The sequence below is a fragment of the Corvus kubaryi genome, unplaced genomic scaffold (assembly GCF_017639235.1).
Source record: "Corvus kubaryi isolate FWS band 111438036 unplaced genomic scaffold, C.kubaryi_AGA036_p1.0 136, whole genome shotgun sequence".
NCBI classification, from domain to species: Eukaryota; Metazoa; Chordata; class Aves; order Passeriformes; family Corvidae; genus Corvus; species Corvus kubaryi.
The window spans coordinates 1,561,081-1,574,271 of record NW_024580670.1 but is presented as its reverse complement, the minus strand read 5'-3'; the positions used below and the strand labels follow the sequence as shown (position 1 = coordinate 1,574,271).

Here is a 13,191-nt window from a genome sequence, read left to right as displayed (position 1 = left end):
GGTTCTTTCATTCATTTTGTGTAGAAGTCAGTAGAAAGGAAAATAGAACTCCTGGCTGGAGTTGCTACCCATCCCTTTTTCACCTTTCCCCCCACTAGATATCTGCTTTCTAGCTTGTCTGAGCTTTTCATCTCATGTTTTATTCCAAAATTGTGTCCAATTGTACCCAAATTACAGGTTACTTAAATGCTGTGTGTCTATCTCCCCAAACAGTTGAAAAAGGGAATTGGAAATTACGCTGTTGGAAGCTGAGGAAAAAGGAAATTAGGCTCTTTCAGATGCTTGCTGTTTTTCCAGTGCTTTGAAATAATCTCAAAGAAAAGGGACTTTCATAAAACCCCCTTTTCTAAAACACTTAGCAGCTGAACTGTTCTCCCTTAATTTCAGCATGCGGCGGATTTGGAAAAGAAACAGAATGAAACTGAAAACAGAAAACTGCTGGGAACTGTCATCCAGTATGGGAATGTCATCCAGGTAGGCTGTGAATGTCTGTGCAAGCTGGAGAGGATTTAGTTGAAAATTCCCTGCTCAGTGGACCTTAAATTTCTGGAATTCATGGTCAGGAGTCTGTAGTTTTGCCAGTTTGACCATGCCCTGAAGTGGGATCCTGGGAAGCAGGGCCTGGGTGTTAAACCTGTGATGAGGTCAGGTTTTTATTATGGGTTAATTGTGTTTGGTTTTGAGGTCACCATTGATTGTTTTCTTCAGAAATAGTTGTTAGAGCCCTCATTAGAGTTGTTGGAGGGTGGCACATGTACAACACCAAATGTCCTCTCACAGTGAAATGTTGACACTTAAACCATAAACTGACACAGAGAAGGAAAATCAATAGAAGTAGTTACATTTTCAGTTAAATGAGACCAAGCAAAGCAAGAGAGGAGCAGCTTTGCCTCTCACCAGGAAGAACCACTCAGTCCCCAGCATTTCACGAGTTTTGGTCCGGGGTTTTTTTGAGCAGGTTGTTGTAAGTGGTGAGGGCATTTCCATGTGTGTGTCCGTGCTGGGGAAGGGACAGTTGGATTAACTGAAGGTGTTTTGTTCTGTGTCTGTGTGTGAGTGGAGCTGTGCCTGCACCCATCAGTGTTTGTACACAGTTCAGTTTGCAGCCCTGTGTAGCATTGCAGTTGTCTCGTGCACGCTCGGGTTGTTGAGGGGCGGAAGAGGAGCATTCTTAGAACTGAACTCTGATTCTTATTCTAGCTGCTTCACTTAAAAAGTAACAAATACTTAACAGTAAATAAGAGGCTTCCAGCTCTGCTAGAGAAGAATGCAATGAGGGTGACCTTGGATGAAGCTGGAAATGAAGGTTCCTGGTTCTACATCCAGCCCTTCTACAAACTGCGCTCCATCGGGGACAGTGTAAGTGCTGGGAGCAGTATCCTCACACTTCCCTGTGGGCACTGGCTGGATTTGGGAGACCTGTCTTGCAATTAATGCAATGTACAGATCTCTGAGTGCGTGATGATGATGCAGGAACAACCTTTTTGCTGTGCTGTCATGAGGGGGAGGAAAATTGCTATGGTAACTTGTATTTTGGAAACGTGGAATGATCTAACATTGGAGGGAATAAGGGACCTAATTAGGCTGGCCTTGCACAATTCCTGCTCAATTCAAAATGGTAGGAAGTGTTAAGCTCCTTCAGGAGGTTTGGAAGGAATAATTAGCATCTTTGTTTTCAGTGTTGTCAGCTTAGAATCAAAATTCGTCATCACTTTGGATATGAGGAGTGAGGTAATAAGGAAGTGAAATGTTCCTGTTCATGGGAAATGATTAAATGCATTGCCATTTTCATCTCTTCTTTTGCAAAATCTGAGTCACTTGGATATAGGATCTTCCTAAAACCAGGAGGTCATAAGCTTCAGTGTGCTCTGGGGTTTAGGCAGGGTATATATTTGCACCTAAACATGGTGAATTTATCAATCAGCCATCATTTATCCTGTCCCAGAGCTCAGTCTGCTTCTTCTTCAAGGCTCTGAGTCCAGTAGCATAGTGGGGTTTTGCCTCAGTGACTGAGTTTGGTGAGCTAAATTCTGAACCAAACAGAATCCTGGTGGAATACTCAGACTGGCATCTCTCCAGACTGCAAAAAGGTGATTTCCTCCCATCACTTCCACTGGGGAAAAAAAAAAAGGAAGAAAAAGAGCTTTCCCAGTGTGCAAATTTGTCTGATGCTGCACTTCTCTGCAGGTTGTCATTGGAGACAAAGTAGTCCTGAATCCTGTCAATGCTGGCCAGCCTCTCCATGCCAGTAGCCATCAGCTTGTGGATAATCCGGGATGCAATGAGGTAAGGGGACACTGGCACAGCTGGAGCAGCTGTACAAACCCCTCTGTGCTTCAGCTTAGCTATTTGTGCATGGTTGAGAATTCAGCAAGTTGGCTGGTACCTGTGGCACTGCTTAGGAAAAGTTATCCTGGTAATCAGTGACTTAAGTGAAAAGTCTTTGAGCTCCACTTTCTCTTGGGTGCTGGCAGAGGATTGAGTTCAGTCTCTTTTGCATGACTGGCTAAAAACAAGGTGTTCCTTCAAAGTCAGAAGTTGTCACAGTGATGTGCCCCATTCTAGTCACTGTGAAGAAAATTAAACCTACCAGCACAGATGTGTAACAAGTGGCTTCCATGCAAGTCAGTTCTGAGTCACTTGTTCTGGAGCAGATACAGAAAGGACTTCCCTTCTCTAGAGCAATGCAGCCAGGCCTGCAGTGTTCTGGTGAAAGCTGTCTAAAAAATAAGACAGTGGCTCCTGGCAGTATCTTGTGCAGGCACAGGACAGTGGGACTGATGGTGTCTGTTCTCCTTTTAGGTCAACTCAGTGAACTGCAACACCAGCTGGAAAATCGTGCTCTTCATGAAATGGAGCGACAACAAGGACGACATCCTCAAAGGGGTGAGAGCCAGAGCTGTGCCTGTCTGCAGCTGGGGCCCTGCTGGGCACTGCCCCTGCTGACCCTGCTGCCTGCCTTTGGCAGGGGGACGTGGTGAGGCTGTTCCACGCGGAGCAGGAGAAGTTCCTGACTTGTGATGAGCACAGGAAGAAGCAGCACGTGTTCCTCAGGACCACGGGCAGGCAGTCAGCCACGTCAGCCACCAGCTCCAAAGCCCTGTGGGAGGTGGAGGTAAGGACTGGAACCCAGGCTGGGGCTGGCTTGGTGGGAACAATTACTGCTTCTGTTTAAAAACACTCTATCTGGATTTCTCTCTTTAGGTTAAATTTTCCTGGTGTTACAAGTTTAAATTAAAATTCCTTTGCTTGCTGTGCTTTCTGTGCACAATCACAGTGCAGCTCTGCTCTCTGATGGTGCAGCACAGAGCTCTTGAACTCAGGTGCTTTACACTACAGAAAAAGGGCACAGAGAAACATCAATGAAGTCATTTTCTTACCAGTCACTGAAGTTTAACAACAGCTTATAATTTCCACTGTCCTGCTGAGTGTACTGAAGGCTCTATTTTTGGTGTGGAATAATGTGATTATGCATATCCTCATTTGATAGGAGGCTGCAACCCCTTGCTAGTCTGTCTGAACTGGGTGCTTTTATTCCATTGGCTTTTAACACAGAGTGACTAACACCTTGGCCATCACTGGCTTCTGAAAATAGCCTCAGTCTGTTGGTATTATTAGAGTTGGTTTATGATTTTAAATCTGATTAAACTATGGAGTGCATATAAGAATCAAAAAATGAGTTGTTATGACGGATAGGTGTTTTTGTATTCCTGTTCCAGAAGTATCTGCTGTGACATTCAGCTTCTCCTGTATTTCAGATGGAAGCTTGCCTGTAATTAGCATTACTTTGGCATGTTACCAGTCTGTGGTAACTGCCCATGTGTGTGCAGTTACCTGGCATAGGTGAGATGGTTCTTCCCTGAAAGCTGCAGGGCAGCTGTGATGAGTTTTCCTCAAGGAATCAGGTGTACCCTCAGAGCAGCCAATATGGGGTTACAGGTGTTGGAGGCTCTGCTTGCCCCCCTTGGTCAGTAAATATAAATATTCTTTTGTACAGCATTGTTGCATTTGAGATGTTTCCAGGTGTCTTCCCTCATCCGCTTTAAGCAGTTAAAAATGAGTTATAGCCATAGAGTAATGGATTTGTTGCCTTTTCTAAGGGTTTGTTTCAAGACCTGGCAACACATGCACATGGAGAGCACCTTCTTTAATTCATTCATAAACTGAAGTGAATTAATCCAAACCAGCTCAGAGCATTCCCTGCACTGTGCTGGTCACAGATGAGAGGTGGTTTTGTCTTCTCCCAGCCCCTGGCTCTGTTTGCTCTTCCCTGCACATGAAGTGAGGCAGATCCTGCTGGGAAGGGGATCTGTGCTGCATTCAGGGTGTGTTCCCTTCCCTTGCAGGTGGTGCAGCACGATCCCTGCCGGGGGGGAGCTGGCTACTGGAACAGCCTCTTCAGGTTCAAGCACCTGGCCACAGGGCACTACCTGGCAGCAGAGGTACGTGGGGCTGGGCTGGCACCTCTGCCTGCCCTTGCACCATGTTCTCTTCCTTTGGCACCTTCTCAAAATCTGTCATTTCCCACCCTAGAACTGGACACGGGGAGGGGAGGAGAGTGGTCATTTGGATTAATAAAAAATAGATGCTAAACATAGGAAATAAGATGAAAGAGCTGAAAGAATACCATGGTTTGGGGTAGTCGTGAGCTGATGAAACTTTTTATATGAATTCTAGAGGCAAGAGCTTCTCCTGCAAAGAATAGGCACTAAATAGTATCCTGTCACGTGTGCACTGGAGTCAATGTGACTTTATTAACTGATGAATAAATGGTAAATGACTGAGAGCCTTTGGGGGAAAATGAATTCAAGTGTTGGTAACTTCTCTCGAATCACTGATTTCTGAGCAGAATCGTAGAACTGAATGTAAAATGAAAACACTGACTTCAGACCAGTCTGTAAGAGCTGCAGATAGAGAAAAGTCCAGATTAAATATCCCATTCTGTATTCTTCTGATAAGCAGATTGGAAAACTAGAAGCATTTTGTCACATGCACACTGCAAATCCTTTTCAGTAGTGATCCAGTGTAGAGCTTTTCCAGAAATCTTGGGTTTTCTAATCAGCCAAAACAAAAACATGCTCTTAGATCATGCAAGAGTATACCAGAGGAGATTGCTCACCTGATCCTTGGTTAGAATAGTTTTTGTTCTAAAAGATTTCTCCAAGCCAGTAATTTCTAGTTGGAAATTCCACTTGGAATTTAAACAAACAAAAAAAAAGCATAAAATGGTTAACTCTGTACTCTTGCTCCTGTAGTGATTCTCCTGAATGAGATAAATGTCCCTGCATGTTTGCAGGTTATTTAACTGATTTCTGGCCTGGTGAGCCATGCTGGGTTTGGGCAGTGTGCTCTGCATGCCTGGTGGTGCTGTGGAGTGCAGGGCTTTGGTGACCACGAGAGTTTAGGCGGTGCTCAGGCTGTTTCCCCCTTGCAGCTGTGCTGGAGTTTTGACGTGCCTGTGATTCTGTTCCATCAGGTAAACCCTGACTATGAGGAAGATGACCTGGAGTGTCAATCCTCAGTAAGTATAGGCAAGGGTATGGTCTTGCCCCTGATTGAGGAGGGCTTGGCACAGGCCCAGGACTGACCTGGCCAGTGCACGGCTGGTCCAGGCTTCGTTGTTAGTGAAGAAACTAAAAACCTGAGAATGCTCTGGAGGCTTTTATGGCCTATCCAAGGAGTGGGTGCTGATGCCTGGATTAGACCCTAGTAAAGAGCAGCAACCCACTTGGAACTGAATTTACACGTTACCTGAACCCCCCTCAACTCCTCCCTTTGTGGCATCTTTTTCTGTCTTCCTGTTTCCTCAACCTTTGCTTCCTTGGAGCACTGTCCTGCCAAGGGCTGGAAATCAAGTTGCTCAAGGTGACACCAGATGGGAAATGTCCCTGAGGGAATGTCCCCCAGTGCTGTGCCTGTCTGACCGCTGTGTTTAAGCAGCAAATTCGCTGCCATTGTACCTTGTCTCAGGAAAGCAGGGTAACAGAGAGAAGGAATGGCAGGGGGAGGGTGGTTCCAGTGCCATTCCTCTGATTTTCCCGTGGGAACAAGTCTGTGTTGTCAGTAAAAGTTGTGTCAAAGATTGAGTGTGTGGTGCTTTGTATTAACAGCAGCTTCTCGTTGGTGTCAGAGGGAACCAGCCTTGCCTCAGGAGTTGAAAACAGAGAGAACTGGAACAGCACTTTCCGTTGTGGATTTTATTTATTTCGTTGGGTTTGATCATAGGCTTATGCAGCTTTCTTGGTCATTTGCCCTGTGTTATGGAAGATTTGCACCATTTGGATATGACAAAGAGCTATTCCTTCCATTCCCAAGAGATGAATGGGATGCTTAGAAATGCTGCAGGGCGCCTTTTTCCTCCTAAAAGGATTTGTCATTATAGCCTGGCCATTAAAATGCTTCCCTTGCCCTCAGATATTGAGCTGTTTTCCTGATTACTTCTTGGTGGCATTTGGCAGCTTGACTGCGCTAAACGTGGTAAAAAACTGAGCAAACCCCACCCACAGCTGTTGTTTGGGGGGATGTGGGGGGAACCCAGTACTGAGATATTTTGTTGGGTTGATTTTTTGAGGGTTAGTCGATGTTGAGGTCCTTTAGGTAGACACCCCTGCTCCTGTGGTGTGTCCTGCTGACACGTGCATGGATAACATTCATGCACTGTCTCAGCTCTCTGCTTTTTCCCTGCTCTGTCTCTTTACCACTAGATGGCAAAAACAGACCAGCAAGAACAGGAGCAGGAGCACATAATTCAGCTCTGACAGGAAATTGCCACATCGTTTAACATTCACTGGTGACAGGAGGGTGTAGGCTGCTTTGTCCAACTTTATCCAAACTCCAAGTTGATCCAAATGCGAGCTGTCTGCAGGGTTTCTGTGCACAGCTCAGTGGTTTTATCGTTGCTTTCTTCTTACCCTCAGAGGGCTGTGCAGGAAGGGTTTACATGGGCACGGGTGAGGTGCCAGCTCTACCTTCCAGCAGCAAAAGGGGCTGCCCTTGTCAGCTTTGGGGTTGAATTTCAGTGCTCCCTGAATTGCCCCATTTCCTGCTTTTTGCTTTACTGCTCATGTTCAGCTTTGCCACAGTTTCAAGAAGTGACCAGTTGTCTCCTGAAGGACAAGCTGTGAATGCAGAGCAGCTGTATTCCTCACTGTATTCCCTCCCCTTGCTGGGGGGGGATGAAGGAGACAGCTGAAATTCGGAGAATTCATTCCAAGTGAGCGATTTTCTCCCAGAATTTCTCTCCAGATGGATTCTGAGTGTAGAGTTGCTCCTTCCCTTGAAGGCACACTCCCAAAGTGTATTTCTGTTCCATACAGATAACTGCCTGTTCCCATGCACAAAATCAGACTTTAAATGTCACTGCTTTGCAGCCAAGTTCATTGACTGCAAATATGTTAACTTGGGAGTATCCTGAGGCACAAGCAACACTGGATACCTTTTCCATATGCTTCAGGATGGCAGTGCCTTGCAGCAGGACTTGACAGGCAGGTGCCTGAGTGCTGACTCCTTTGGGTGCCTCCCTTCACTGGTGCCACCATCACAGAGAAGCTGAGAAATTGGTTTCTTGGTCACCTTGAAATCTGCATCCAGGATTTAGGTGGTTGTGCAGGGACAGCTGGCTCCAGCATGCCAGGACAGTGAGCAACTTCTTTAGGGACTTGTGAGAGCTGGGAGTTCCCTAGGAAAGGATTTGGAGAAAGTTGTTGTTCCTTTTTCTCAGTTCATCTTTGTTTTTTCCTTTCATCATTTGTTTTTAGTCCTTTCATCTGAAACCCTGGGATTTTATCCGGTTGATGTATTTTTACTTGGCTGAAGGAGGCTGGGGATTTGCTGGCACCTTGGGAATAAAGATCCTTCTGGTGCCATGGCCTTTGGAACACGTTATTGTGCTTGAGAGCAGCACAAGCTGTAGTGTGAACACCAAGACATCCAGCTCCTTGATTAGCTTTTTGTTTCTCTTGCCTGGAGTTGATGGATGTGGGCCCCATTTTTGCTGCTGAAGCTGATTATTTCCCGGCAAGGTTGTTGGTATGTGGTGTGGCTGGTTTTTATATTTTCAGCTTGCTAATTTCTTGGTTAGAGGGATAATTGCAATGTGTGGGATATGTTTGGAGAGCTGGTAGTGTCAGGATTGGGGATCTCAGCTGATGTGTGTTATCAGAAACCAGTCAGAGCTCCCAGTGTGCGTGGGGTGAATGGCTGGTGAGGTTTGTCTCTTCTGGCACTGTCTGCAAGACATAAATTCTGTGTGGAGGGGGAGTTACTGTGGTGGTACTCGGGAGTTACACCAGGGGACGCAAGGAGTGGTTGGCCAGGGCAGCTGCTGTCAGTGTTCTTGGTGTCCTGCAGCCCAGTTCACTGGGCCAGAGTCCTGTCTGCACCCGCAGTGTGTTTGGGGCTGTGGGGGCGGCTCTGCAGGGCCTGTCCTGACGCTGTGGGGGTTCCCTCCGCAGCTGGACCCCGAGCAGGACGCGGCGCGGCGGGGCCGGGGGGCCCAGGAGAAGATGGCCTATTCCCTGGTGTCCGTGCCCGAGGGCAACGACATCTCCTCCATCTTCGAGCTGGACCCAACCACCCTGCGAGGGGGAGACAGCCTCGTCCCCAGGTACGCTGACCACCTGCCTCAGCTCGGGGCTTTTCATGGGTTTTTGGAGGTAAAGCTGCCCCAGACTGTTTTCCTTTTACCCTTTGGAAGCAGGTTCCTCCTCAAATGAATGTAGAAATAATGAGAAAATGCCTGAAGCTTCGCTTGAGTACTTTACAGTTGAGGTGTAAGTAAGAGAACACCATTTTACAGATGGGAAAATTGAGACTAAGTGGTTTCCTAAGTGACTTCCTTGCCAGGAATGACCTGGGACTAAAAGCCTTGGGTGTCCTATCAAGGCATTCGTTCCTGTGACCTGTCTGTATTGTGTTAGGATGTAACACCAGCTATTTAGCACAGGTTTTTCTGTTGTTCACGTGTTCTTCACTGTTCACGTGGCACCTCTTGCTATTGAAAAGCTGCTGCACCCTTCCAAGACACGCACTCTGCACGCAGCCCCTTGCTGCTGGTCCCACTGAGAAAGCACAGCACGTTTGTTCCATCTATTCAGCAACTCCCTAAAGCATCAGGTACCCCAAAATACAGACATCAGGGAGTTCTGGGCTGAAAACCCCAGAGGTAAGAGAGGAAGCTGGCAGCTCATAGCAGTGGAAGAGTGAGGATGGGAAGAGATTTAATTTGTTCCTGTGCAGCAGCTGAGTTACAGCAGCTCGGAGTGGCTGTGGTTCTGTTTCAGAGCAGAATCTCTTTCATTAGAGAAGAAGCCTTGCTCAGGTGAATCTATAGCATGAGCTAAGGCAGTAAGATTGTTATTTCTGTTGTAGGATGCGGTGTGGACAGAGATGACATTTCTTTTCCACTTGTTCCTGCCAGCATCTCAAAATCCCAGCAATGCAAGGACTTCCCAGCTGGGAAGCTGACTCATGCTGGGACACTCCTGACTTTTTTTCAGGAACTCCTACGTGAGGCTCAGGCACCTTTGCACCAACACCTGGGTTCACAGCACCAACATCCCTATTGATAAAGAAGAGGAGAAGCCCGTGATGCTGAAGGTAAGTTCTGTTACTTTGTGTAAGCACATCCTTTGACTCCTGTACTTCACAAAAGTGCTGTTGGCAGGAGTTCCACTCCCTGAGCCTGTCACACACCAAGCATGTGACAGGAATGAACAGTGCCTGGGCAAAGTATTTGCTCTTAATGGCTTGGTTTCATGGTAGTTTTCTAGTTACACTGTTCGGCTTCTACCCCACAGCAGTCATCAGGAGGAGGATGTTTTTTCCACTGGCTACAGCAACATTTTGCCCTCTCACCTGCTGCTCCTTTGATTTAGGAGCAGCTCTGAGCTTGCACAGAGAGGGGTAGTGTTCTCAGAGCTTGGCTTCAGCAGGGTCCCATGCTGCCTAAGCAGAGTGTGGCTTTTCTGTTTCATTATCACTGAGTGTGGGAAGCACTGCTTTGTTTCCTGCCTTTGGGTTTGCTGATAAAGCTTCTCTGGGTTTCAGATTGGTACCTCTCCAGTGAAGGAGGACAAAGAAGCTTTTGCTATAGTGCCAGTCTCACCTGCAGAGGTTCGGGACTTGGATTTTGCAAATGATGCAAGTAAAGTTTTAGGTTCCATTGCTGGCAAGCTGGAAAAGGGAACAATAACCCAGAATGAAAGAAGGTAAGGAAACCAGAATTGGGTTCAGATAGTGTTGTTTCCTTTACTCACTAACTGTTTCTTTGAAATTTTTATCAGAGTAAGCAATAGAAGAGGGATTTGGTTTCCTCCTTGATGAGATTTTAAAAAATGTATGGTTTTATTGTTGTGTCTGCAGTGGAGGTTCTCAGGCCTGGTCTGTCCAGCCCTCCTTGTCCTCTGAAGTGAGAGCATGAGAAATGTTGTGATCTTGGGGGACTAATGCCCAGCATACCTCTGCAATGGAGTGTGGGAGCTCCTAATCCATCTTGTGAGGACTGAACATGTGACTTGCTGCAAATCCTCTGACCGTGTCCCTGAAAATGTGGCCACACAAAAAGAGCACAGAGGTGGCTGTGTCACGCCAGGGCCTGTGTGCTTCCACAGCCAGTGCCTTTTATTTGGCTGTGGGAGAGATAATCACCTGATTTATTGTTTGTGGCATTTGAAAGAAATGCCAAATAGATCTTGGCAAGTGTAGGGCTGCCCTAAAGTGATTTTCTTGTCTTGCTGCTGCTCTGGTTTAGCTGTTGGGCAGTGAGGCTGCAGCAATGGGGGAGCATTAGTTCCTAATTTCAAATTCTGTGCAAACCTCTGAGCTTTATCCAGTCTCTAATTGCTGTTAGTTTTTCACTTATCATTTAGAAATCTTTGTAAACTTATCCTCGCACTGCTCTTTTAGCATAGAGAATTTGTATTCTCATGTTAACAACTCCTGGCTTTTCTGTAGATCTGTTACCAAACTGTTGGAGGATTTGGTCTACTTCGTTACTGGTGGAACTAATTCTGGCCAGGACGTCCTTGAAGTGGTGTTTTCTAAACCTAACAGAGAACGGCAAAAGCTGATGAGAGAGCAGAATATTCTAAAGCAGGTAGGCTGTGGTTTTCTCTAAGCTCTGCCTATGAGAAGAGCTGTTGGAAAAAAAAACCTGATTATAGAGAACCTGACCAGGCTGGACATGGCTTGGAGCAGCCTGGTCTGGTGGGACATGTCTGTGGCAGAGGGTTGGAATGAGATTTCTTTCACTTTCATGGTGCCTTTCACACTTCCATGGTGCCTTCCAACCCAAGCCATTCTGTGGCTCTGTGAAATTTTGGTCTCAAATTATTGGGACCTGAAGGTCCTTTGAGTTTCCAGCTTTCATCCGGCTCTGGGCAGTGGACTGTAGGCTCACCATGGCTGGAACTAAAAGTTCCACCAGATGGTGTTGAGTAAAGGTGATCAACGTCCTCTGTTGGGGCTGCTCCATGGCCAAGAGCCTTGGTGACTGTAGCATATTTCTGATGTACCTCTTGGAGTACAGAGGCACTGAGCTCTGACACTAATTTGAAGCAGAAGAAGGCAGTGCCTCATGGGGTTGTGTCTGTGTTTTTTTTTTTACAAATCTGTAGATTTTCAAGCTGTTGCAAGCACCCTTCACGGACAGCGGGGACGGCCCCATGCTGCGGCTGGAGGAGCTGGGGGACCAGCGCCACGCGCCCTTCAGGCACATCTGCAGGCTCTGCTACAGGGTGCTCAGGCACTCCCAGCAGGACTACAGGAAAAATCAGGTTTGTAATGGTCAATGGCACCAACCTGGTTCCTGCACTCAAAGAAAAAAGCTTTGTCCATTAAAGTAAACCCTGCCCTGCTCTGGTTGTACAGTCAGCAAGAGGTTTCGGGATGGCTCAGTTTTATTCTATCTGGCATTTTTCACCTCTGTTGGAGACTATAATGTAATTAGCACTGGTTCTGAGTGGGATTTAAGAAAACAGCAGAATTTCTGACTGTCCCATGCAGGTGAATTGTGAGACTTTGCTCACTCTTACTGGCTACAGGCGCCGCTGAAAGTTGCCCTGTAAATTAAGGCTGTTCAGGTTTTGTTGTCGTTATTAAAAACAAGGTCCTGTCAGATAAGTATAAATGCCTTGCTGGTGTCTAGCCCAGGAGAGAGGGGAGGGATGGAGGGCTTAGGGATGTCTGTCATTGTTTGCTGTCTTTCACACAAACAATTTGGATCTAACCCAGTTCGCTCCTCGGGATGTTGGCGTTGACAAACGTCGTCCTGTTTTCTGTTATTATTTTTAATTCTGAGGGTTAATTGCACCCCCCCTTCCTCCTTGCCTGTGTGTTTTGAAGGAATACATTGCCAAGCAGTTTGGCTTCATGCAGAAGCAGATTGGCTACGACGTCTTGGCCGAGGACACCATCACAGCCCTGCTCCATAACAACCGCAAGCTCCTGGAGAAGCACATCACAGCTGCTGAGATTGACACCTTTGTGAGTCTCGTGAGGAAAAATAGGGAGCCCAGGTGAGAGCTGCATTTTTGAATATATGATTACCCTTCCCCTTCTGGGAAAAGTCTGTACCTGCCAGCTTGCTCAGGAGGAAGCACAGCCAGTTCACCGTGTTCTGGCACTCGCCCTGCCGTCCCCTCGGGCAGCAAGTCTTGCTGTGCACTGTTCAAGTGGAGTTCTGAATGTTTGCTTCCTGAAATGTTGATTGCTTCAGTCTAGATCTCAACAGTGATTGATACCCTTTTGGCTCATGTTTTCCAACAGGTTTTTGGATTACCTCTCGGATCTGTGCGTTTCCATGAACAAGTCTATTCCCGTGACACAGGAGCTGATTTGTAAAGCCGTGCTGAACCCAGCCAATGCAGACATTCTCATTGAAACCAAGTAAGCTGGTGCCTTTCAAGATGGTTCTCCTGGTGTGAAGCAGAAGGAAGGTGGTTCAAAGCTGAGCATGCTGCTGGCACGTCCTGGGGATTCAGGGAGTTGTGTGGGGTCCTCTTCAAACACACAGAGCTGGGGCTGGGGACAGCAGGTGTCTGCCAGGTGCGTCCTCAGCCCTGCCAGCAGAAATCCTTCAGATCTCTCCCGTTTGATCCGAAGCACACAGACTTTGCAGGAAGGTGTGCAGGCTGCTGGTGTGATCCTCCCCCAGCTCTGAGGGAGCTCAGCTGGCAGCAGAGCAAAAGCTGC

At 47.0% G+C, this 13,191-nt stretch overlaps 1 protein-coding gene across 12 annotated transcripts in view; it reads left to right on the top strand.

Moving 5' to 3' along the window:
- Window positions 1–13,191, top strand: part of ITPR1 (inositol 1,4,5-trisphosphate receptor type 1) — a 160,363-nt gene that overhangs the window by 50,758 nt on the left and 96,414 nt on the right. For 8 of the 12 annotated variants that reach the window (XM_042013414.1, XM_042013385.1, XM_042013404.1 and 5 more), the window contains 14 exons: window positions 388–474; window positions 1,201–1,359; window positions 2,188–2,286; window positions 2,803–2,886; window positions 2,969–3,115; window positions 4,347–4,442; window positions 5,477–5,521; window positions 8,454–8,605; window positions 9,498–9,597; window positions 10,048–10,208; window positions 10,954–11,095; window positions 11,616–11,774; window positions 12,343–12,515; window positions 12,766–12,885. In XM_042013414.1, the coding sequence (XP_041869348.1) occupies window positions 388–474; window positions 1,201–1,359; window positions 2,188–2,286; window positions 2,803–2,886; window positions 2,969–3,115; window positions 4,347–4,442; window positions 5,477–5,521; window positions 8,454–8,605; window positions 9,498–9,597; window positions 10,048–10,208; window positions 10,954–11,095; window positions 11,616–11,774; window positions 12,343–12,515; window positions 12,766–12,885 (1,724 nt within the window). Of the gene's footprint in view, window positions 1–387; window positions 475–1,200; window positions 1,360–2,187; window positions 2,287–2,802; window positions 2,887–2,968; window positions 3,116–4,346; window positions 4,443–5,476; window positions 5,522–8,453; window positions 8,606–9,497; window positions 9,598–10,047; window positions 10,209–10,953; window positions 11,096–11,615; window positions 11,775–12,342; window positions 12,516–12,765; window positions 12,886–13,191 lie in introns of those variants that run through there. The other 4 variants (XM_042013421.1, XM_042013472.1, XM_042013481.1 and 1 more) reach the window with 2 other exon arrangements.